The sequence below is a fragment of the Athene noctua genome, chromosome 8 (genome assembly GCF_965140245.1).
Source record: "Athene noctua chromosome 8, bAthNoc1.hap1.1, whole genome shotgun sequence".
Taxonomy (NCBI): Eukaryota; Metazoa; Chordata; class Aves; order Strigiformes; family Strigidae; genus Athene; species Athene noctua.
In genome coordinates this window covers 10,810,054-10,836,494 of record NC_134044.1, presented here as the reverse complement: position 1 = coordinate 10,836,494, position 26,441 = coordinate 10,810,054, and the positions used below count along the sequence as shown (strand labels likewise).

At 39.1% G+C, this 26,441-nt stretch overlaps 1 protein-coding gene across 4 annotated transcripts in view; it reads right to left on the bottom strand.

The window, feature by feature from the left end:
* The window catches only part of NYAP2 (neuronal tyrosine-phosphorylated phosphoinositide-3-kinase adaptor 2), a 144,759-nt gene extending 118,650 nt beyond the window's left edge, over positions 1–26,109 (bottom strand). For 2 of the 4 annotated variants that reach the window (XM_074912540.1, XM_074912541.1), the window contains exons 1-2: positions 25,261–26,109; positions 18,460–18,702 (exon numbers count right to left, since the gene is read on the bottom strand). In XM_074912540.1, coding sequence (XP_074768641.1) covers positions 18,460–18,665 — 206 coding nt within the window. In that variant the 5' untranslated portion in view covers positions 18,666–18,702; positions 25,261–26,109. Of the gene's footprint in view, positions 1–13,745; positions 13,838–18,459; positions 18,703–25,260 lie in introns of those variants that run through there. The other 2 variants (XM_074912542.1, XM_074912543.1) reach the window with 2 other exon arrangements.
* Positions 26,110–26,441: the final 332 nt, after the last annotated feature.

Here is a 26,441-nt window from a genome sequence, read left to right as displayed (position 1 = left end):
TTTTATGTTGAAAAACAAACACTTAAAAGCAATCATATCCACTGAATCAGTGTTCAGTGGTGACATTTGAAGCTTTTAACATGTAGATGTTTCAAAATGAAGTGACCTTTAATTTCAGTATTTTAAAATTGCATATAGAAAAAACCCCAAACCCTTAGACCTTGCCTTTTAAATTAACTTCACATGGGGAAAAAAAACCCAGACCAAACAACTCTGGTTTTGGTTTTAGTTGGAAAGAAGAGTTTGGAAGATGTAGAATTTCCTACAGAACAGAATTTTGAAAGTCTGCATAATGATTTTTCAGTTTATCACAGTTCTTTTGTAGGAAGAAAACGTGACTGTGGAGTTGAGAAAAAAATTTCTCAGGACGGACTTAATTATTAACTAATGATCTGCAGAGTAAGAAAGCACAGAAAGACAATAGATGCTGTGTTATTATTTGCTACATTTGGTGATATTAGACCAGGAGAATTCTAAACACATTAAATATTTTTACTCTTGCATGATTTGTCTGATGTGTTTCTTTGCCTTGCTTTGATCTCATCTACTTCTAATAACCCTTTTCTCACCATTCTTGAGCTCTGTTCTGTAAGAAGGGAAAGTTGTGGGAATCTGTACCTGCAGCTTTCAAAGCATGCAGCTCATAACTATCAGCATAGTCTCACTGTGCTGTTACAATTAGAAATAGAAAAAGCAACATTGTGCAATATTTCTGCCATAGTTGACAAGAATACACATGGGCCTGACCCACTTTTCAGGCTTGATAAACAAGCAGCAGATAGGCCGACAGAAGTTTCTAGTGAAGACAGTTTTTCACACAAGAAACCAAGAGTGAAAAATCAGCTCGCCTTCACAGCCCTGTGTCTGCACCACAACATGCAGACATACATCAGTTACCACTGACCTGATCTTTCCTCCTCTATCAACAGGAGAAAAGCAAATGGTCTCCAGATCATAACTTGGACAGAGGGCTGGTCTAGCCATCTGTAATGATGCAGTCATGCTGCTGGTGAGTTTGGGCAAGCTTTAAGGCCTAGGAGTGAAGCAGGGAGGTTTGTTAATAGGAACACTTCCTGTCATTGTCTTCAGAAGGGGCCGTGATAAAGCAGCAGAGCTCAATCTGAGATACTGCTACTTTGTTCATCATATATTTTCTTGAGGTGTTAGCTTCAAAATGGAATTGCCTTCACATTCAATTTCCTGCTCCAGTATTTGGCTCTCCTTATGGCTTGTTAAGTCATTGGGCTAATTCAGGCACTATAATAAATGTTTCAAGCAGTATTTGTTTTGAAGAACTAAAATACTCTGTCTGTGTTGCATCACAGTACTGGAAAACTTAATCATCTTCCCTAAGATTTCTGATAACATTTGGAAAATACTATTGTTACTGTAGAAATCAAGGCCACAAATCCATTGCTTGGATATCAACACCAGCCAGAAAGACCAAATGGATCTGATGGAAAAGAAGTGGCACTTGCATTTTTTGCTCATCACCTAGCACTCCACTAGGTGAGCCCAAGAAGTATTTACCTGCCCTCAGCTGGATTCCTTTAATGTTCTCATCTTCAGTCTTCCAGCAGGCATCAAAGCACAAAAGAGCAGAATTGGAACAAGCCGTGAATTCACCTTCAGTGAATACCAGTCCTTTATAACAAGCAGATCTGAAATTCTTTCCCTTTTAATGGTAGCTGAATTCTCCAATGGTAGCCGAGTTCTCCAAAGGCTAATACACTGAGAGCCATCATGTTAAACAAAGTAAAGATGACTGTGTAGGAACACTACTGTTAGTCATCAGAGCTACGTTCCAACCACAAAAAAAAAAAAAAAACCACAACAAAAAACAATCCTCACACCACAAAAAAACAACTCCTGTAGCAGGTATTTTTACTTAGTTAAATAAAGTAGAACCTAGTAGCCTCCAAGAGACATCTGGACTTACACACAATGCCTGTTTTAAACACAGTTAATAAGCATCCAAAGAAAGCTCCTGAAGTTACATTCTTATTTGTACAAATCCCCTTCCTCAGGAGCTGCAGGCCCATGCCAGGTGACAGCAGCTCTCTTCTGGAGCTACACACAGTTGCACACAGGTTGGCTATAGCTCTGAGAAAAACAGCTGTATCTTGTGCCCTGGCTCCATGCTCAGATGGGACTTGCAGCTGCCCCAAAGGAGTTGAGCTGTAGCGCTTGCCATCCAAGCCACCCCCCATAACATAAGGTCATCTCCCAGCCTCCTGCAGTCCCCTGGCTTCAGGGAGCAGGAGGCACTGCAACACTTACATACAAACCAGCTACTGCATAAGCAGTAAATCCAAGTACTGAGCAGCTGGTGGTTGTGCTGCCCCGTAAAATTTAATGTACTCAGAAGAATGAGTGTCAGATACAGTGAACCCGAAGGCTTGAGCTCAGGAAAGCGCCTCTGCAGATCATGCAAAATTTGACCACAAGCCATAGAAACACTCAACACAGGTTAGTGCAACTTTGTGAAACCAGATACAATTAAGTATCAGAGTAGTACAATAAATCTGTCAAGCATATTAAAGGCCATCGGATATACTGACAGCTTTTTCCACCAAAAGCATTTTACTCTATCTTAATACAAAATGCCATGGTAGAAGTGATATGGTACGGAAGGATAACAGATTTTTTTAATTATACAAAAAAGTAATGGCAAAATATTGTTTACTAATAAAGAAGACCTCCTATATGCCATTTAAACATGGAATTGACCTTGTGGTAGGAGGTTAGTGTGACTATGTACAGCACTAGAGGACATGCTAGAATAAAACACTACTTAAATTATGCATTATCTCATGAACTAGACTACTATAGTTAACACATATCTGTAAACTAACTGTTAATGTGCATTGAACAATTATTTACATTTCTTTAATTCAATAAAAATATAAGCATCCATATATTCCATTAAAAAAATAAGGTCTCTTTTGCAAATAACTATCAACTAAAATGGCTAGTCCTCATAATAAAATTATAAAAGGCATGATTATCACCAGTATCTCAAAATAGAAAACATACAAGGGAAAGACCCTTCTGCATACATCATTCCAAAAATTTCAGTATCAAAGACATTTAGTTCCTTTTTTAGATTTTACTTACATTATCTCCATATTGCAACATAAGGGTGGAGAGCTGGTGATTACAGATAGCAAAATTGGAAACTGTGTAGGAAATGCTGTGTGCCAAAGAAACAGCGAAGTACACATAGCATCACCTTATTCACAGTGTCAACATCATCACTACAGTGTTTATCCCAGTCTTTTACAAAGTACATTACAATATGAGGTCTACAATAAATATGCAGTTCTGATGACCTTGCCATTAAAGAGAAAGACTGAAAAAAGCTTTTTCCTTCCCCTTATTTGCATGAAAGGTTGAAAATAACCAACCTCCCTTTCTGCTTTATGTCACTGCATTTCATTTGCTCTCAAAGAACACCCCAAAGTGATTCTGAAAAATGAAAAAGAGAAAAAAGTTAGGAGATTCAGACTGCTGTACAAAGAGGAGGAAAAGTTTCAGATTAAATTCTTCTTCATCTTGACAACTGTGCATCTAGAAGTTGAAATATGTAAAGGAATACTATTTAAATGACACTATTTTTGTCCTGATATGTTTAGTAGGGAGTAGGAAAGAAAATCATCACACAACCAAAAATAAAGAAAAAAAAAAAAAAAAAAAAGGAAAAGAAAATTGCAGCAAACCCCTTCATGGAATGGCATCTCCTCACTCTTAGGGTTTTCTGCATCCAGACACAGCATGTGGGTGTTAGTGTTGCAGTCAAAATAGATCACCCAGCAACAAAGCTTTGCCCTCCTAGACTTCACTGGCAGAGACTCAGCTCCTTTTCTTAAGGCAGCATGCCATTTTGTTGACATTATACATGGGATCCACCAGAAGATCACTGGGACCCTATGGAGAAAAGAAGCAACCACCAGAAAGCCCTTGCTGAGCTCCTGTGGCCTAGGAGACAGCTTTCCAGAGCAGTCAGCAGGTGTCAGGGGCACAAGTGGGACTTAATCCTTTGGCTACCCAATGCTGACTTTCACCTTTGGATTGCTACCAGTGGAAGTTAAAACAAAGATCGTCTGTGAAACAGGGCAATGTGCCTGCAACTCTATTGTTTCCGATGCAGTCTTCAAAAGATGTTTCATCAGAACTTAACTAAGACTCCTGCAGCCACAAGGATCAAAGAATGAGTTTGGGCATTGAGGGGCTGATACCATATCCATAAAAATCTGGTGTGCTTCCCTGAAGAGGTGGCTAGAAGGTGAGAGGTGACCTGCATCTATGTAAAAAGGGTTTGGCAGGTAAAGTTGTTCTGGGACAATTTTTTCTGGGAAAGTGACCTGCAGTTTGGTTATGCTGAAGCTTGATTGAAAACATCTACTTTCATCTGTCCTGATGAACTTCAGTGAACAGAAGGATTCACAGTCCTCACTGGGGCTGGGTACAGAGGCCAAAGAGCACATTCCAGGACAACCCTCTGCCCCAACCTTCCCAGAGCAACGTCCCACAAAACAGTAATGCACATGTATGGACAGATGTTAGCACGACAGTCAGAGCTACTGACTGAGTACCGATTCAATTTGAGCTTACTATTAAGCTGGTCAGAAGTGGTTATTCCTTCAGTACTGTGGTGAGTTCTTCAATTTTACAGCTAGTGTTCCACATTAGCTAAAAATGAATCTTTATTTCCATTAAAGAAAAAGCAATGGAAGATATTACCATTCCAAAAACAGAGGGAGAAACCTCTAATTCTCTCTTTTTACTGCCTGTACTTAATTTACCAGATGCACACCCTTAAAACCAAGAAAATTAATATCTTAGGATGGCATAAATCTTATACTGTCTACATAATAGTCACAGTGACACACAGAAATGCAAACTTCATCGTGGCACAAACTTAGTTTGCACCCAAAATAAATTGTAGTACTTATCTCAAAGTGCAAGCACAACACAAAACATTTTAGAAAAAGAAACATAAAATAAGTCAATGACTCATGCTGGTCAACCTGAAATTAACATCAGCATACATCAATAAAGTAATCATAATACAGGAACGCTGAACATTGCTACTATTAAAGTAAGAAAGTATCATTTTCAAGAAAGCGTAGCTGTAAGTCTGTTACTAAAATAACTGTATGTTTCTATACATTTCCTTTTTTCACATTTTCTGAAATATCAGTTAAAATACATGCAATGTAGGTAGATTTCAAGAGTGAAAGGGAAGTGAATATAACAGATATTATACATTTAGAGAAAACCAGAGGTCAAACTTAAAGCCCTCAAGTAATTTTCATATGCTCTTTTTAAAACCTCGTTTGACAACAAAATGCATTCGGCTTATTTTGCACATAGCTTAGAATTCAGGGCAGTCCACAGCTCTCGCCCTTCTAAGTGTTTGGGAATGGTAAACAAATTGGCAGATAATTACATTCTGTCTCTTAGCAACCTTAACTGTCTTGCAATGAAGTTACTGGGCTTTTTTTTCTGATGTATTCTGGTAATGACATTATTTCCACAAATTTTAGACCCAGTCTGACAAACCCCCTTTGTATAGAACCTCCTGGATCAGCCCATCATTAAATGACAGCAAAGATCAGCTAGTGAAAGCTACCATCTTGTTTATAATCTCTTGGGAAGACAATTCACAATAAACATATACTGAGGACAAACAAATGACTAAGTAGGAAGAAGCTAGTCAAAATATTTTGTCATGAGCCTAAATAGCCTTTTCCACTGCCATAACTGCAAACAAACACAATATAGAAACCTGTGGTTTAAATACAAACCTTTAGATAGCAAAACTTATTTAACTAAAGAACTGAAACTTGAAATTCTGGAATAGAGGAGACGTTTAGGCCAGTTTTTCAGAAAAGATTTAATTTTGGTAATCTCTTTTGAAACTGCAATCCCACTTGTAGGCATGAAAGAATTCTGAAAAGCAGGTTCTTTAACTGCACACAAAAGGGGAAATATCGCTGCCACTACTGCACTTCCGCAAATCTAGCACAACGGAGCTATACCAGACTGCTAGGAGCAGTTGTCAAATCTTCACTACATTTCAGTGGAGTGGGCAGGGCCTTTGTTCAGTGTCTTCCTAGGAAATAAATCATCCTTAAGTTCTCTCTCCCTCTTAATAATATCAGAGCAGATAATAATAACGAGTTAAAGATGCTGAAAAACCATTAGTGTTAAATACAATTAAAAGAGTAACACAAAATACCTTACCCTGGCAAAAGAGTTTTTATTACACATCATCTTAAAATGTCTCCTACTCAGTCACTGATTTTGCATTAGAATCCTTGTACAATCGCTGGTAGAGATGCATGAATACACACTTGAGAAGCAAGCAGCATTCTTATCTGTGTCCTAATAACAAACATAATACTGCTTCTATGTTTAATGGTCAATTTATGTACAAGTACCTCTCTAAATTAATTCTCAGGGCAGGTTATTGTTCCTTTACCTCAGATCATCTCCAAAACGGTAACCAAACAATAAACTCATTTGAAACCCTGGAACCAGCAGTCTCTCAGTGAATAGTGTTAATTGTAAGTATTTGCACCTTGACTGATTATTTGGGAAATGAAGATGAATACCTGACAGACTGGAACTGGACATTGAAAATAGATTTTCCTTAAGTTTAGAAGCAAGACTATAAATCACAAAAATTATTAATTTCAGCACATGGACCTGAGAGTTGGTGTCTCTATAACTCTTGGTAAATTGCATCTGCACAGCAGACAAAGGAGACTAAATAACTTAAGGGGTTTTTGAGGACAATTACTAATTAAGGCTAATACAGTCTTTTCACAATGTTTTGTTGCTGCATTCTCCATTTTAGTCAGGCACCTGGCAATATATCTGGGCTCAAATGAAGTGCTTGCCACAAACCCCTTAGGTTCCAATTGAATGAGAAAGAAAACCCATGCCACTTCAGTCAAGCATCCGAGAGAGGAAAGGCAAACAGGACAGGAAAGAGATTCCTTTCCATTGTGTGCCATCTTGGTAAAGAATCAGTTTGCCATCAGCTCCTCTCTGAGTGTGCTCTTCCTCAAGAACAGTGCCAGTGGGCAGCAGAGATGACACCAGGAGCAGCAGACATGGAATGGGGGAAAGCCTGCAGTTCTGCTCTTCTCCTTTCCTTCAGGGACAGTAAGGTGGAGACAGACACATTTGCTCACCTCTAGCCCCACCTCTTAATTTCTCTTTGCTCACCAGCACTCACTCTGTTGAATTTGCAGCCCCACAGATTTGCTAATCTAGTGCCATGCATAACTTCTCTTAAACAAGCAACGTTAGGAAAAACTTGTATCAGGCTACATTTTGCTGGGTGAGGAGTTGGAGATCATTATCATTAGGTCTAAGAGGAAGTGCATTAAGCAGCAAGAAACAAAGGTGTTTTCAAGCAAACGTTTTGGGAATGCTTTGTTGAAACTAGAATGGATGAGAGTTTTTTTGTTCTGTCCCCATATACTCTCCTGAAAACTAGTAAAAGCCCACAGGATGCGAGACTAGAAAATGTGCCCAGAAAAGCAACATATTGTGGACTCAGCAGCACCAACCCCCCCCCCCCCCCCCCCTTAATTTCTAATTTTAAAATGATAAAATATTAAAAATACCACCACTATTTATCTTCACACATAGATTTTTTTCAAGTGAAAGACAGACAGAAGAAAACACTTATAAGCAGAGTCTTGTCAACCTTCAACCATTTTTTAAAAACTCACACAGTATCTAAGAGGAGAGGAAGGAACTCAGGCAAGATGGTGCTGATGAAAACACTATGATGCTCAAATACAGTTTCCCTTTAAAAAGCTGCCAGAGCTAGAGCAGTCACATGGCAAAATGGTGTGCGTCTGGGTCTGTGCATGCCTGTTTAATAAGCCATGAAGCTCTTTGGCTGAACTAGTGTGTGTCATGTGATACAGGGGTTGCCATGGCAAGTACATATGCAGCTCTTGATCTGCTTCATCACAGACGTAGCAGAATTCAGATTAACAATGCAGGAATGTGATTTCCTAGGAAAAAAAAGCTGCACTTTGCTTAGCCTAACAGTTCAGATGTAAATCAGAAACAATTTAAATAAAGTCCTGAAATAATTTCTGATACTACAGAGCAAACAACCTTCAAGCAAAAAATTAGAGGGAGCCTAACCATAACGAGCGAGTACCCAAGCCTCAGCAATTACATAAAAGCAGGCAGACTTCAGTGCAATTGGAATTTTTAATAAAAGTTAGCCCTTCATCTCCATGCTTTCTGAAGTCCTTGAAAAGGGATAACCTGTATTGAAAAGACAATTGATTCTCTCAGTGTTTTCTTCCAGCAAGAAAACCAAATAAAAATTAAATTTGAGTTAAAGCCAAATGGATTCCCCCAACCAGTAGACACTAGCTTCGAAACTCTTCCCATCACTTACATGGGGTTGGTCTCAAAAACTACAGCACCATTCATGCCTCTAATTACTACCAACTCAGGGCATCTGGAAGTGCAGAGCTCTCCCAGCACATAAAGAACAAGATATTGCTTTTGTTCTTTCCCTCTACTAAAAGATACTGTGTTGGGGCTTCATGGGTTAATTTCAGACCCTTCTCTTTAACCTTATGCTTCTTACTCCACTTACATTCTTCATGACCCCATACACATCTCACTTCCACTGTACATCGTAGTTTTTTTTCCAATAGCAATAAAAGGGAAAATCTCCATTGCAAATCACTTGCTGATTTAAAGGAATCAGAACAGTAAAACACAAAGCGATGCTCCAGGATTTTCTCTCCATTAGAGTGGGCTGCATTTAGCATTGATTGTTATTTTTAATTATATGTCCATAAAATTGAAGACCTGTATCACTACTGATCCAATCAAGATGCTTCTGCCATAACAGAATTGCATAGCAAGCTATATGGATTTTTACTGAAACTACCTTGAATCTCTCTGTTTATGACTACTGGATTCATATAATATATTACTATTACTACACTGAAATACTGGATGCAGTTTCAAGATGCAAATAACTGATTTTGTTGTGCTACTTGGTTTTGTTTATGTCAAAATTGCTGACATCTCTCTCAAGTTCATCTGATTACCAAAAATTAGAAAAATTAGATCACTAGTCAGAGCTCCTACTAATACGATTTTGGTGTTAGCAGACTAATTTTTAATTAGCCTCTTTGTTTACTTATTCAGACTTGCACATTGTGGAGGGCTGCAGGATTGTCTCATGTTGAAGTTACAAAACTGAGCGTAAGATAAATAACTTCTTGCATTCCCCAATACCCCTTTTCAGCCCTGAGCTTTCTGCAGACAGCAGGAATTTGCTTCTCCATAGCTGCATGCAGAGAAGCAAAACAAACTTTACGTTTAATTATAGAAGATTATTCTCTAGATGGGCTACATTTTTAAACAATCTCTTTTGCAATACTAAAGGACTCAGCAGTTTCCTTTTGTCTTTAAAGATTCAATTAAAAGTATGTTTCAGAAATTAAATTACAGCATGAAATTAGCTAAGGGTATGAAATACTGCATTTGCCCTAGCATTCAGGGAAAGGCTGTACAAAGCAATTCACTTAATGGCTCCTAACATGTGATCTCAACTTAATAACTAAAGTGCCCTCAGGTAGCAGAGGATCTACTGGTGAGATACACCCTATATATATAATCCACCAAAAGGAGAACGGATTAAACTCAGGTAAATTTTATTAATTTATGGTAAACCCTACAGTTACGCTCATTTTTGATCTTTTAAAATGTTACAATCTTGTCAAGTAACACGCTTTTTGGCAGGAATATTTCTGTGGGGTTTAGGTGGCTGTGGCCTTCTCAATCTTGACATGTTCCAGAAGTGTCTGCCGGTGTCTTTTGAAAACGTTTGCTTCTAGCTTCCAGAAAGTGCTGCTGGATATAATTCATCACAACCACTGGGGATAGACTTCAGTTTATTCTTTGCTGTACTAATATGGGGAAGGAAATGAGCAGTCCCCTAGCTTTTCAGCTGTCCCTTTAGTCACCTGTTGGGTACAATTTCAGCTCATGCTGTGAGCTGTCTTTGTGCTGCACGCCTGCATTGGGTTAGCGTTTCACAGGAATCTAATTTCCATTTGGGGTCCTTGGGTACTGTGCAATAAAAAATAAAATAAAAAACAATTGCACTTATGACTGCTTTCTGTGGAACTAAACCAGCTGACTTTGGCCGCTCCCAGGCTCCCAGCAGCCCGGACAGGGAACTGCAGCGTTGGCCCCAGTGGCGCAGCAGCACTGCCAGCCCCCACCTAAGCCGGGCTCTCCCCACGCCAGCCCGGCAACACAAGGGATGGCTGCTGCATCTCTATTGTTGATAAAGATCCTGTGCTGATAACACATTCCACACAGTGGGGTTTTTTTTCGTTGGTTGGTTTTGTGGTGGGTTTTTTTTTTTGTTTTTTTGTTTTAATGCTTTTAGACTGACTTCACTTAGGATTACAAGTCAAATTAGAGTGGAAAGCCAGAAGGAAAAATGAAAGGAGTCCCAAATTAACTATAAAAGCTACAGCTAGTAATGTCTCTGCAATCCACTTTTTCTCTAATCTCTCCTTACTCCCACTTTAATCCAATCACATAAAAATGTAATCAGTGCACATGCACATTCCTGTTTTCATAAAAATTTTAGACACTGATCTAGCGTAACTCAGCAACAAGATGCCCATCACCAGATGCTTTTGTGGCAGAGGTGGTCTGTGCTGACATTCTCTGCTTTCAGGGGTATACCCAAGAGCAGACTCTCTTCTTTGGGCTAAGAAAATAAATATCCCAATTAAATTATCGAGCATCATACTATGTTTGTGCTTTCCTGTGGAGGAAAATAAATAAAAGCATGCCTGTCAGAAGGGTGCTGAGAAAGAGAACATGCAAAGGGAACAAATGCCTGCTGGCTGGGTGGGGCATAAAGTAATCTTTGCTCAGTCAAATACAGCTGTGATTTATTGCGCCCTGGAAAGAGCAATGCACTGAGCTCTTTCACTTAAACAACATGTTTGTTTTTCTTCAACCTTATGAACAGGTACTGTTAAATGATGGATTTTCCTGAAGGCACAGAAAGATTCACTCATATTATTCTAATGCCAGCACAGACCTTCAGTTCTGCTTGGTTCTCAGATGAGTACCGCGTGTTCCCAGTGTTTATTTGAGATGGTTTTGGCAGAATTTCCAAAGTGTATGTGGCTGAATGTGCGTGCACATTGAGGAGTGTGGCTAGCTGCAATTTTGCCAGTTATGGGTCATGAGACTACTTTCTGCATGTCTTCTATACAAGTATATGTCCTCCAGGTTGTAATATGAATTCTTAATTCAGGTCACAGGCAATTACAACATTTGTCAGGTGTCAATGAACTTCAGTATGGAGCACTTGCTAGATACTGGAAGCCCTGAACCAGAACAGATCAAGGGTTCAATTTTGCCAGCAGTCCTGGGCTGGACTTTAATAATGTTACAAGGCATATTAATTGTGCTGTTTTACTGAATATATTTCCCCATTAATAAAGTCCATCCTAGATTAGTTAAAAAGACTATATAGGCAAGTTTAAAAACAGTCTTCCTTTTCTTTAATCCAGTCTTCACAATAAGAGTGTTTATCTATTTCTGCTCTACTCTATGCAATTTCATCATACACTTCACATTTTCCAAACAAATGCAAACCTTTGACTATAAATAGCAGCACCACCAGAACACTAGAGGGTTGTGCAAAATACCTACTTCTCCACAGGTCTACATGCATCTCTATCTTGCTAAGAGGGGCTTTTTGGTTTAGAGGCAATGCTGGATAATTCTAACTACCAGGTTAAAATTACAATCCCACATCCTATGGTTAAATAGTAATAAAGAAATAGTTAGAAAACCCCCTAGAAACAAAAGTTGAATGGGAATGAATGACTAAAAACTGGACATTAAGATCCATACGCCCCCCAGGATCTCTCAGCAACGGTATGCCACGGACTGTCTCCCAGCAGTACAACAGACCTCCTCCAGAATGACTCAGGCTGCCGAGGCGGCACCAGCCTGTAGGTTGTATGCGAACACACACCCAGATGGAACTGGAGCAAGGCCAGTTCACTCACTTACACAGGTGGTCAGACAGCCTGCAAATACCAATAACATGAAGCCACTTAAACTGGATTTTAACAAGAACAGGAGTCTGTAATCCTTCTGAAGTCCTCTGGGGTCTCTATGACCTCACACTTCCAATATAGTCAAAGAATCTAAGCAAAAATACATCCACTTAACATAGTGGGCCAGTATACATCTGAGCAATTTGTGAAGGGGAAGAGATCATATAATTTCCACAACAAAAAGTAAAAGTTGTAGGCAGAAGCCCTAAAATCATGAAAGATCTATTGAAAATAACATCAAGATATAAATACCAAACTGATAATGATTTCTGCTTTATTTCCTTGGTACTTGAGATTACTAAGCAGGCTATCAGCCTCTATGGTAAATTTTAAATGACATTTGTTGCATGACTGTCCTAAAATAAAACTTCTTGGAATAACAGCAACATAATATAGTTTGCATTGTGTCTGTTGATTATTTTGTGTGGCAATAATACAGGCGGCCATATGGATATGAGCATTTGGAAGGGAGGATTTGTTGGCTAGATCATCACATCTGTTTACTTATAAATGCAACAAAAATACATTTGGAGGTCACTGACTGAACAACCATTTTACTTTTTCTTGATGAAAAAAAGCTGTCAGTGCTACTCCTTCTACATCAACCCAACTTCAAAAAAGACCCTATGACATTTTCACAAGAAAAGGTTTTGAAATCATACTAAAATTAGTCTCTATCACACCTCATCAGCTACTTCCACCATAAAGGTGATACCACAGCAATAATTTAATCTAGGATGAAATGAGTACGCAACATGTCCAGGAGGAAGATAAAGAAAACAACCAGTTAAGATTCCTCATAAAACATACCCTTTTCATTAAAGGAGAACATACCACTGACCTCATAACCAAACATCAAATTCACTAAGTGAACTCAGATTTTAATTTAAAAAACAAACAAACAACCCAAAATCACAAAAAACCGGCATCGACTCACCAAACCAGTAACAACAGGTTCACAAGTTTGTAATTTATAACATCTCAATAATGTGCTTGCAGGTATTTCAGTCAAGTCCCCTGCCATGATCCAAAATATATATTGCATTTCTTTCACCTTTTTCTTGAGGTCTGGCTGTAAGTATATTGTCATATAGCAAGCATAAGTATTCCTGCAAATTCAGAAATGTGTAGTTCACTACGCAAAAATTCAACTACAGACAAATGAAGAAACAGTATTTTAAGCATTCTTTTACCTAAAGTATTTTTCCGATTTCAAGACATTATTATAAACAGTAAGTTCATAATGCAAGTATTTTACTTCGGTCATTTTTTATTCTGGTAGAAATCTTTTGGGAGAAACACCTCAGCATGTTTATATACTCTAAGATTGCACACATTTTCTCAGCTGAACAGAGCTTTTGGCAGTGAATAATCCCATGCATAGAAATATTTTTATATTTGCTTGCTGTTGCCCACACTTGATAACACTTAACTTTGAGCTGAAGGACACATAACTTATGTTTGGTTCATAAAGGAACCTAAGGACAGGAACTACAGAAAACTACAGACAGATAATACCTGAATTCAATTACTTCCACAACCTTAAAAAAAAAAAAATAGAGCAAGAGAAAAATATGATCTTACTTTTGCCAATGGGTTAGTCTTCAACATCTGATTCGCCAAAGGAAGGAGAGGTTAGGATGACAGCTGTTCATTACAATCCCTTCTTTATTACATGAGCTTAACTCCGCGGCTGGCCCATTTCTGCTAGCTTTAGCATAGAACTGTCCTCCTAAAAGCTCCTCCTCTTGACAGCATCTGTCTGGACACTTCCCTCAACAAGCAGAAACAAGGCTTTCCACAGAGCCATTTAGGTGCTGGGAATGAGCTACAAGCAAGGGAAACCATTAGAAGAAGAAATAAATATTTTGATGGCTAAGTCCAGGATTTGTCAGATAGATTGAAATTCATGCCCACTAACACCATCAGCTTTATACCAAAGCAGCCACACCTTCATAGTGTTACAAATCAAAATGACGTCTTCCCCAATAGAAACAGTAGCTTGAATGACACCTGAAAACTAGAAGCCAGAACTTTGAAAGCATTAATCTCCTATGAAAGTGTACAATCCCAGCCACTCCCTATCATTAATGCAACATGTCTCAGCCTTCAGAGGTTGCTTCTTCATTCTTCATTAGTTGCTTCTTACTGAGATTTTTCATTTATACAATTAAAAAAAAGCACTGGTGAAGTGCCCACACAAGACTATGTATAATAGATATAAAGTATCTAAATATATGTATTTCAATTATGGATGAGTCAGAAAGCAACTACTCATTCTAACAGACGCCCTATGAAAACTCAAAATACTCACCTTTTCCCTGGCACCCGTAACAGCTGAAGCAAATCTACCTTCTGTTCCCAGAATCGCTGCCTAGGGCAGATACTGTATCATGGCAAATGTACATCTCGCAGTACTGCAACTTTATTGCCACTGAAAATGATACTGCTTCATAACTTTATTTGCAATTTATGAGCTCTGTGGGCAATATGCCAGGATGTTCTCTTAGTTTGGACACAGCTGCCTGAAGAGACAATGATCAGGTAGTGAGACCAGATGAATAAAAGATGGAAGAAAAAAGGCCTGAAAATTAGGCCCAAAATATAAACACTTACATATTTATTGTTGCTTACTCTTAGCCACTCATCAGCACATTAACCTTATTTTCTCTGCATGATCGCTAAGTACCATACTAAAATTAGGTCAGAAATTCAGATCAGATCAGCTGACTCAGCCCAGCAAGATCAGACAAAGACTAGTTGCCTTTTTTTCCAATCCAATATGATGTGTTTTATCCCCTGCAATGTACAATAGATCCATACATTTTCCCCACAGTTAACCTATCGGAACCACACACGATGCAATGGCAATCACACTGAAGGTATATCGTGCTTTTGAAAAAACACAACATATCCTTAGGAAGCCAAAAACATACAATCAAATGGCTTTTTTTTTTTTAGGTCATTTTTCAGATCTTGTTTCCCAACTGCTCAGACTAATGCATTTCAATGAACTTTTAAGTCATTCAGCATGGTTACGAGATGATTTAGGTAAATAACAGCTGCTTCCAAACAGTGCTGTATGTGAATACCACCCCTTTATTGGATAATAAATAACTCATCATTATGTTGTTAATATACATGATCAGCCTTCTTCTAAAAGAGATCATCTGAACACTAAAATTGAATAGCTTCTCAAAAATTCAATAATCAGACTATTAAATAATGTTCAGTAGGTGCCAAAGACCTATAGCTGCTTTATTTTGATTCCCACAACCAAAAGGAGAGTGTCTGCTGGAACCCCCTCTCCTGCTCAAAATCTACCTGCAGTTAATCACAGGGGATGGCTCCCCTGTTGCCAAGGAGATTGTTTTCAGCTGTTGGTAGTCTCCAGACTGGTAGCACTGTTCTCACTGCACATGTGCACCACTTGCTATCTAGGCCACGCTACCAGGAATTAGGGATAATATAAATACCCACCAAGATAAGGTAGAGACATAAGGAAAATAGTACAGAGCAAAGAAAAAAATCAATGATCCTATTTTACCTTTCCTAACTGCTGTGTTTCAACAGAAAACATGGTCTTGGATGAGTCTCTGGAGGTTACTACAGGGAGCAGATTCAATTGCAATCAGCCTAAGTGACTTCAGACATCATGGTTCCTTTAGTCAGATCAGATGTTCTCCTTTGGTCTGCCACTGCTTTTAGTTTTCCTAATCAAGGGTTGATCACAAATATCTCATCCTTCCAAGTTTGCACAGGAAAAAGACAAAGACTCAAAGACAGCATTTTTCAAGATTTCCTAAGGTGTTTTTCCTACTTTGTTTCCTCAGACAGATATTGTTTACCCCCTCAATGTTACTGAGATAAGCCAAGTGGGGAAGGAGGGGACCACTGCAAACATGGTTTCCCATAAAAGAGCACTATATTCAAGAAATGTTGATGCCTCTAATCCACATACATATACATGTTGTTTCTCTGATAAACCAACTATATTACTGCTAATCATCTTTGTATCTTCTTACTGTATCTGAGGAGCAGAGCTCTGTTCTCAGTGATCTCAGTTTAGCATGAGTAAGCTAAATGGTTTGGTTCAGGCCTAAATCATCTGCACTTATCCAGAGCTCTTCATCAAATCACTTTGCCAAGATCAATAAATAAAACCACACAAACCAACCACAAGGTAGGAAATACTGTTACCACCATTCAAATTAGGTAGAGAACCTTGGCTAGAGGACTATAAAGAACAAGGTAGGTCCACAGTTTACACTCTCATGCCCCAAGAAACTTATTCATCACAAAACCTGTTCTGGCACTTAGTGACCTTCATAGTTACACATACCAAAGTGCATATAAACAGATTAGCCAGAGCACAGTATAATTAGCTGTCAACTCTGAAGACTATATTCTAAATACATCTGTATACACTGAGAGTTTAACATAGCTTATCAACAAATGAAGAAGTTGTCACAAGGACTGGGGAATTTATTTTTCCAGCCAATTCTAAATTAATGAAATAGTGAAGTTTCAATAATTTCCAAATAGTTGCAAATTTGGGTTTTTTTCCCCCTCAGTGTAGAAGAGCCTGCCACGTAAGATGAGAAAGTACTCTTCATTTCACTACTTTAAAACAGCAATTTATTGACTAGAACTTTTGTATGCACTCACTTTGCAGGTGAGACGGATTCAAATTCTTCCTCTGCTTAATGTAACTAGAAATTAACTTCCCTCTTCATCATATTAAGAAATATTTTGAGGTGGGTCTCCCTATCCTTTCATCCTGGAAATTTTGCAGTTTATGTTGCTACTCATTAATCAAAAGAGAGACATGAACACTAAACAAAGAGGGCAAGAATGAAACCAAATGTATATCCAGCATAAATCAAAAACAAACAAAAAAACCCCCTCCTGCATTAATCTAGTGCAAGGAAAAATGTTTTCTCTCAAAGTTCTGCACAGTATATAGCTCCTGCTACAAGCAACCAATGCCTTTGACTCCCAAATAGTTTGAATCCCCCTAAAGATCACCCAAAAGTTGAACTGACAAGATAATAGTCCAGAAGCAAAATACACATTGCATGGGCTCCCATTATTCACCTTACTTTCACATTATTCTTATCCTCCCAACCAAATTTGTGACAACTGAAAAAGTTCTACTTCCTTGAACATAAAGCAGACAGAAATTTGCTTTACATTGCTGCTTCTCCTCCTCTGTCAAACTGTATGCAATACTCTTTCCCTTTTAACATTCCATCAAAATTACCAGACTACAGAGGCATTGCTGGAACATTCACAGCACAGCATGTCTGTTATACGTAGATGTACAGTACCCAAGACATAACATAAAATTTAATCAGACTAAAATTCAGAAGATTCATGCTGGGGAGAAAAAATTCAAAGGACCTCCTATCAGTCTGTGCTCAAGCCATCCATTTGCATATAAAATGTTAGCATTTGGACAGATCATTTACCTGTATTACACAATTTGTCCCTCTCCTCAAGAAAATGCAAATTTTCCATATGCAAATGTGCCTAGAATAAATATTTATATCTATTACATTCAACCTTCTTTTCCTCTCCAAGAGGCTACAGACATTTCATTGCTATCCATTGGCATAAGAGGCCAGGTCATGTGAGTGCTCCTCTCATTAACTGTCAATTAAAATCAATGGAATTGTTCGAGAAGAGCCATTATAGGGTTCTGCCCATCAGGGGCTTGATCCATTTTCCTTTAAATGACTGCAATGTCTTTACTGACTTCAGAACATGCAAAATGGTGAGGAAATAATAAATAACGAACTTTTTTTTTAAAAAAACCTCAGACAGCAATTAAAGTGCTTTGAAAATTTACCAGATTTAAAACGTCAACTCAAGGAGAGTCTACTTTGACCTGTGAGGCTGTTCATGTCTTGCCAGAGCTCACATGCAAATATATCTTTCCATAAAGCACACACTGTCCATCTCAAAGCATATAAAAGTGGACGAGGACCTATTTTCCACCAGATCTGCATCTCCTATTCCAAACACCTACACTTTTTGTTACAAATCACAAATGCTCAAACTGAATACGTTTGGATGAGAATATTCTCTTCCATTGAGGGAGGCAGAACCATTCAGTATCACGTCTACACAAGGCACATGCAATTGGCAGCCTGACATGGGCCAATGGTCTGTATTGCTTTTACCAGCATGCTGCTTAGAAATCAACTGGTCTACACACATTTACCATAGCTGAGACCAAGGCCCTCACTGTTCATTCACTCTGCCAGACCACTCATCTTTTTATCAAAATATTTACCGTTTTATTGCTTCTTCTTGTTTTCGGCGTTTTTCACTCTTTTCTTTCAAGTAAGCCAGGTTTGTTTCATTCCTCATGCGATCATTCTCTCGAGCAATGTCTGATGCATTCTGTATAACCAAGCCATCATAGGCCTTCATCCCCATATCTTCAATATACTGGAGAAAAGCGCCCAAAGTGACCTCCTCCTGATTAGAACTCATCATCTTGCAGGAGATAATGAACAAAGGAAAGCAACGTTTCCTGCAGGTTGAAAAACACATAATACCTTAATCAGTAGGAAAATAGCTTATGGTTTATGACAGCGAAATTGTGTCAATTGTAATTAACATCTCTGTAAGAGACAATTTTTTAGGCTTTCTCCTGTCTAAAGGATAAACAAAGCAATTCAGAACACAGAACAACATTACTCGAGACAAGAGGAGATAAAAACTAATTCAAACCATTCTTCCAAGCAATGCAAATTTGTCCAGTTATACATTGTTCAAATCCCAAAGAGATTTTCTCACACCCTGTCCCTTTTTCTAATATCCTTCAGATGCAACAACACTGACCTCCCTGAATTTCAGTTTGAATTGGACTGAAAAGGCTTCCATCCCAGGACAACAGCTCCTTTTTGCAGTTTAGATAAAACTGCACCAAAGCAGATCACCAGGTAAAATTCTTGTTCTGCAGGATATTCTAAAGTTTAGGTGAAAAATACTGTTGTATTTTTTGGCACAAAAAAGTTCAAAATTTTCTTCAAGTTCAAAATCTGGAAAGAAATATTGTGAAATAGTTTGCTATATTTCTTAGTACTGTAGATATGAGCCCTTAAATCCTGGTCATCTGTTCCGCAACAGTTTGTTAGCTTGAAGCTCCACGAACAGACAAGAAATTCCAGCTGAGCTGGGACCTTCAGAACTCAAAAGCCCTTGAATTCTCCAAGCTTCCATATTTCTTCCACAGGTAGGACAGACACCTGGGTTTACAGCACCTCCAGCTAAGCAGCATGGAGTACAGACACGCTTAGATCCCTAGGTCACTCCTGGCTCAACGGCAGGCAACCTAAAAGCTCTCAGAAAGGCCCTAAAGGTTCTCCACTCAGCAGCAGACACCCTGGCAGTTGCAAGTACTCTGGTGTATAGACACATCAGTAAATACTACAGTGACTAAAGGTAAGGTATAATTTCAAGAAACATACTGGCTATCTAAATTCTATACAACTGGATTATTAAACAAGTAAAATACAACTTTAAAAAAACAGAATTGTGCTATCTTCTTGTTTTAAATACTGATTACCTTTAAGACATTATGATCTTGAGTGGCATGATCCTCACACAGCCCTGTGAGGGGGGTCCTCATCTCACAAGTGAGGCGTCAAAGCAGAGAGTGACTGAGTGACATGCTGGCAGACCTGGCAGCTAGGCTCAGCTCTCTAAGGCATGTTTGCTTCTTCACTACTACAGCATTCCCCCCTTCTCAGAAGAAGGATGGTGTGACTTCTCGGAATCCGCTTGAGAACCATGCCAGCACTGCAACTAGAAGTGATCTTATCAAATGGGCAATGAGTATCCTATCTGCACACAGATTTTAGGGGCAGAGTCCCTCTGTAATCAGCAACAAAAATCTTTCCTGCATTTCTTAATATACTTCCATATTTCTAATATTTATTACACTGCCAGACAAGAAAAACTCTGATCAGGATTGGCACTCATTCTAAAAAAGAAAGAAAAAAAAAAAAGAATTAAAAGCTCTTATAGATTCTAGCAATCCACTCTGGGCCTTCAGACACAGCCCTGAACATGAGAACAAAATGCTTTTACATCCGTGGAGTAAGTAATCTGCAAGGCATGAAGAGACAGATATTTTTCCACCCTTTAATTTTTTTCCCTTTTTCGATCACTTGAAACAGTAATGGCAACAAGCAGTTGGTTTCAGGCAGTTAATACTTAAAAAAGCACACCAATAATTTTTTTCCCTTGTTCTCTGTGTCTCTATATCAAAATTATCTGTACAACCTGAATGTTAAAATCATGAAGATTCAGAGGATGCAAAGGGTCTGCTCCTATCACCTTTTCTACCAATTAAGCCTGAAACATGATTGCAAGGCTGATGGTCAGGGTCACTAAATTATTCTTAAAGTATTTTCAGGCATGGATATAGGTATCTCCTGCTAATCCCTACAGGGTAAACCCAGTGAAGGAGATCTTAGTGCAGCCCAATATGCATGCATGTAATTTCACCCAGCTTCCATGTTGGAAGTGGCTACAACTCCAATGAGTTGGAATACGTGTTGAGCCGGTCTATATATTCAGTGTAAGTGGCACAGTATCTGCAAAGGAGTAAACTGGGAAGCTGACAGTGAGCCACACAGACTATCAGCGTTACAGATGCTTCAGTAGACATCGTTTTAGACCATCTCCTAACCTTTCTGAATAAAAAGAGTAAGTCCAGATACCATATCCCCTTTCTGGGAGTCTCTGTCTACAACATGAAGCCTACCTGATTAAAAACAATGCTGACAGCATAGACAGCTCTAAGTCCACTGTCTCTGAACTTCTCAAATGGTGTCTGCTTTTTGATGGTTAAAGTCTTAGCCATTTCCCCAGTAGATGGCTATTTCACTGTATTTTCCATTTTGGACTTCTAGTGAAGCCTAGTTTCTCCATATGTTGAATTAAATTCAGATAAACCTGTACAACAAAGAAACCCCACCCTAGCAACCTTAATGGCAGTTTTGCCATGGGTTTCTCCAGTGGCCAGATTTTAGTCCTGAAATACAATATGAAATTTTATACTGAAGATAACTTCAGCAGGCTTTCAATAAATGCAGTTCTGTTCCATTTTTCCCCGAGACATAGAGAACTTGATCTGCTTCACACTCATTTATGACAACAATACTGGATTTTTTTTCCTCATTGTTTCCCTTTCTTTTTGGAGGTCAAAAATGAGCTGACACTTAAGGATATGCTGAATCTCATTTTATTATGATATTTATTTTTCATACCAGAGGATAAAGTTACTCCAATTGCAAAAAGCCTAAAATAAAAAAAAAAGCCTTTGTTCTGCTGCCTGCACTGACCATATGCTTCATATACTGGTTTATCATTGATGTTTTCTACTCCTAAACTCACGCAGAATGCAAAAATTCACACAACAGTTAATAAATAGATCCAGATATATTCTTTGTACTAACAGGAGTCCAATACTGCAACGGTACTGAGCAACTGTAGCTACTGAACTCCTCCTGTGACTGTTGATGCTTGCATGCTTGTGACACCAAATTCAGTTTGGGGTACTCCTGGAGGATGTTGGGGCACTCCCAGGTATTTCAAAACCCTGAAGCGGCTCTTATGGTGCTAACTCTGGAAAGCATCTACACAAGTAGCAAGCATCTTTTGCATCAAAACCTGTATATCTCCTGCATACATGGTGTTTTACAGCCTCACTGCATTTACTAATATTGGACAGTTGTGTATGTTACACTTAAAACAGGGAATAAAAATGCAAACAACTGGGGCAAAAAGCTTAACTAATTACTGGAAACATTTTTACAGTATAAATATTCCTTGTACAGCACACTAGGACCAACTTTTATATACAGGTATTAATGCCACTTCAGAGATACTCTGTTACCTTAATAAATGGGCTTTATAACTGCAACCAATAGATGTAGGCCATTGAGTCCCATGCATTGCTTGCTTGTCACCCTCCTTGGAAAAATCAGTGGAGATCAACGGTCAACTTTTAATCAAAGGTTTTGCCGACTGGCAGAAAAAAACCCCGAAAAACCAACACAACAGTGAGCAATTCCTAGCCAGGGCAGATACAAGTACAAGCAAGTGTTCTGTTTGAGAACCTTTACATTTGATTAAAAATATGCAAACGCAAGTTGTTAAATTAGTAATGTAAGCTGTAGGTGAGGCACCACCATTTCAGTACCCCTAACATGCACACTGTGGTCAGGTATTTTGTCAGCTGGTAACAAGGACCATACAGACTCACTTGTGTATTTGCAATCAAATTGCTTTTATTCAGTGCATTTTGTTCTCTGAAACCAAGCAATCCTGGAAAATTGTAACTAGGAGTTGCTCTGTTTGGGAAATTCTTTTAACACTCCTTTCTCTTCCCCTTCTCATTGTGAAGGAGCAGGAGACAGCTGGGAGGAGGAAAAGCCCTGGACTTCAGCTACTGAAGTCAACATACTGAGAATTTACCAGAAATTGATTGGAGGAACTTTGTTGCTAGTGTTCACTGAACACAAACATTTCTGGAAATTCACTTGAGTGCAAGGACACAAAGGAGTTCAAGGTGTTCAGTTTGCCTCTTAAAGGTCAAACTAACACTAAGTGAAACCCCACTGAGAAAAAAACCCCAGTGATCATGCTCACTGGCACCTGCCCTTCCAGGCATCCTCAGATCAGAGGGATATTGGCAAAGGAGCACAGAGCAGCTCACACTGTTGTGGTCCATGCAATCAGCTGTCAGCATAGGAGCAGTAAAGCAAGAAAGATTTTTTTTCTTTTTTTTTCTTCCCTGCCAGTGCATCTGGTTTACTGGCAAGAGCAAGCAGTCTCCTTACTGGTTTCGCTAGAAATATTTACATAACTAATTCAAGATCTTTGTATTGATTCAGACACAATTTCTATGGGAGTATAACGCATTGTGCTTCACAAGATTGCTGCATACCTTAGTTCGAATTTAAATATTTGCTCTGATGCCTAACATGGAGCATTCTTGGTCCAAATCACCTCCTTTTCATATGATCAGTATGCAAAAAAATTGAATTCAGAATATGAGGAGTAATAGACCCAATATCACAGTATCAAGGCAGTGCTATATGTTAATATTCAGACATGCAGTTCTCCCTCTTAGTCACATGAGGATCCCCAAAATACCAGTTGATTTTCAGCATGCTTGACAGCCATAAGCTGCAGCTGTGCTGTACTGAAAATTGGCAACGCTAACATTAAACTGAAGGAGCTTTTTGAAGTAATGACAAAGGCACTGATTGCCTTCTTCCAAACCAGAAGGATTTTTATTTTTTTTTCAATTTTAACACAGCCTGTAAACACAAGAGTGGTGTTGCCCAAAGTCCTGAGTCCAACCCCCAATTTATAAAGGTCTAACCACCCCTTCAGTCCTGCCTGTCTCCCAGATACTGCCTCCACTCTTTGAGAACACATCTGCTTTTACATTACCTGTCAAATCCCTTCACTAAATGCAGTATATCAGAAGGATTCTGCACAAATCAAGGATGCTAATCAGCCATACAACCCTAGAGTTTGAGCTGTTGCATTCTAGTTGCTTGTAAGGCAGCAGGAGCAAAGTAGACAGACTAGCCATACCTAATTTTCACAAACTGCTGACAACAGCAGCACTAATCAAAAATACTTGCAATGAAGAAAAATTCAGTGATGGAAAAATATGGTAGAGACTACTTTGCAGAACTCTCTCTTATCATAACTGTGCCTTATACCAAGTGAGCTTTGAAACACCCAAACAGTTGAATATGATGAGACAAATAGTTAAGACATGCTTTTTAGAGTTGCATTCCCTGCTCATTCTTAACAACAAGCTGGCATTACTGCTTTCACACATAATGATGCATTAAATTCTAATGTCAAAGGGGGAAAAGCTTCTGAAATATGCTGCAAGTTTCCTACTATATATCCTTTGACAACTTTTTATGCAGATATTTAAAGAAAGAGAACTACTATACTCATTTGGAAGTACAATATATATTTTGTATTTTGACTGGGATTACAGATTATATACCTTGTCCTCATTACACTGCACAGCATGAGCTCTAGCACCTGGGTGAAATCACTGAAGCTAAGTAGTGCTAAACCCTTCACTTAAAGAGGTTAAAAGTGGCTCCTTCAGTAGAATGAGAATGCTACTGCATGCGTTTAAAGAAATAGTCCATTTCTATAGACATCCCATCCTTCGTAAGGTAAAGCTATGCTCCCTGTAGTTTTAAGAACTGAAAAAAATACCCCAATCCCCTAATTTTGGCTTCCTTGCTAGCACCTTTTGAAAAGGGAAAAGGTCTTTGCTAACAATGACTCCTCTATGACTCCAGAATGTAAAGATCTGTGGTTTACTTTGCAATACAGCAACACTTTTATCACTTTTGCCCCTGAGGAAAATAATGCTTCCTCCTAGCCACATGGACACTGGACAATTACAAATCTAGATTCAGAATAGCCAGCACTTAAAATGTCATAACTGTAATTCTCATCCAAATATTATGCAGAAGACTTATGAAAAACAAGAAGAAATACAACCACACAACACACAGAGACATATACACACACATTCTTATGCAAACAGGAGTGCATCTGAACTCGGAAAAAAGAATGAGCTTCTTGCTGATGTATTTTTTTTCCTCCTCCTCCTTAAGAAAATGAAATGGAGATTTCACTACTACCATCATCATGTTAAGATGCTGTAAAATATTAATGGAGCAGCAGGTCTGATAAGTAACTAACACAGATGTTAGAAATTATTTCAATTAATTAATCAGAAAATAGCAAAGAATGTTTTCAATTATTCAACAGTGTTTTTTACAAACAAAAACAATCCACCTGCAAAAATGTCTCTATTACAATCACAGTCAACATGTGAAGTACACAAAACAGTCAGATAGACTTCAGCTTTTAGTTTAGCAATGGCTTAATACGTAAAAATGCATGCAACTTCATCATTATGCATTCTGACTACTCATTATTTCATTTTGCAATATTATATTTTTCATCCTAATTAGCACCATATTTTATTAGCATGCTCATATAATGTATTAAAATATGTACGTACCAAGATTTAAGTCCACGGGGACTGCTAAGTGCAATAATCAAAGGTGACTTTTGCCTGTAAAAGCCCTTTCCTGTGGTTATCTCAGTGCAGTCGGAAGGGATATTTCAGCACCATAAGAAACAGATTTGCAGTTAGGCTCAGTTTTTTCTTCAGTTAAAGTGCATTAAATCTTGTTGGCAAAATTGCCCAGATTGTAGTATTCAGCATCACTAGAAGTCAGTGTGTTACGTTACAGATCTTCTTAACATACGATTAAAATGGCATGGAAAGTTTGGCTTTTTAAAAATGCAGTGGCAAGAGAAGACAGGTGCTTGCTTCTTTAAATCCACATTCAGAGAAGAGAGGGTACAGATAATGGGAGGGTATAAACAACACCCTGCTTTGAGGTCCAGCAGAGAAGAAACTGGATGATTTTTACCCACTTTACAACACAGAAGATTACAGCACCATCATATGCACTAACACAGAGATTTCTAAGGTGCCTCATTTGAATATGTTCTGTGGAGACAAAAAGAACGGAATATGAGGAACAGAAGACATCCTATCCAAATGGCTTCTTGCAGCAGGAAAGACGCTCGCTCTCGCATTGCCACTTAGATACAGAAGGTCTGAGGCAGCCTAGCTGGTGGCATCGTCTCTCTCTCCCCCGTGACTACAGGCAGGCTTGCTCTCTCCAGCTGCCTTAGTCTGTTGCTGCTGCTGCTGTCGATTAATCAGGGATTCTCAAACAAAGAACAAGCCTACCTTCGGGTGCCAGCGGGACTGCGGGGCTCGGCTCCTGCTGCGCTCCGGCTGCCCCGGCGGCCCGCGCAGCCGGCATCCCAGCACCTCGGACAGCTCCCCCGCGCCGGGCCCATGGGAGGGGCGCGAGCGGCGGCGGGAGCGGCGGGGGCGGCGGCGGGGGCGCGCCGGGGGCGGCGGGAGCGCGCCGGGGGCGGCGGGAGCGGCGGCGCCGCCTGGCCACGCACCGGCCTCGCTCTTACCGCCACTGCACGGAAGTCTGATCAGCAAGTGATCCAGTGGAAAAAAAAAAATAAATCTGCACGAACGGCACCGTACATCACATTTAGTCTAAAGGTAGGAAGGAACAGGAAACAACGCCCTTCCCCGCTCCCTCCCCCTTCCCAAAACGGACATTGCTCTTCCACGGAGAATGTGTAAGTTGACCTTTAGCCCGCCTT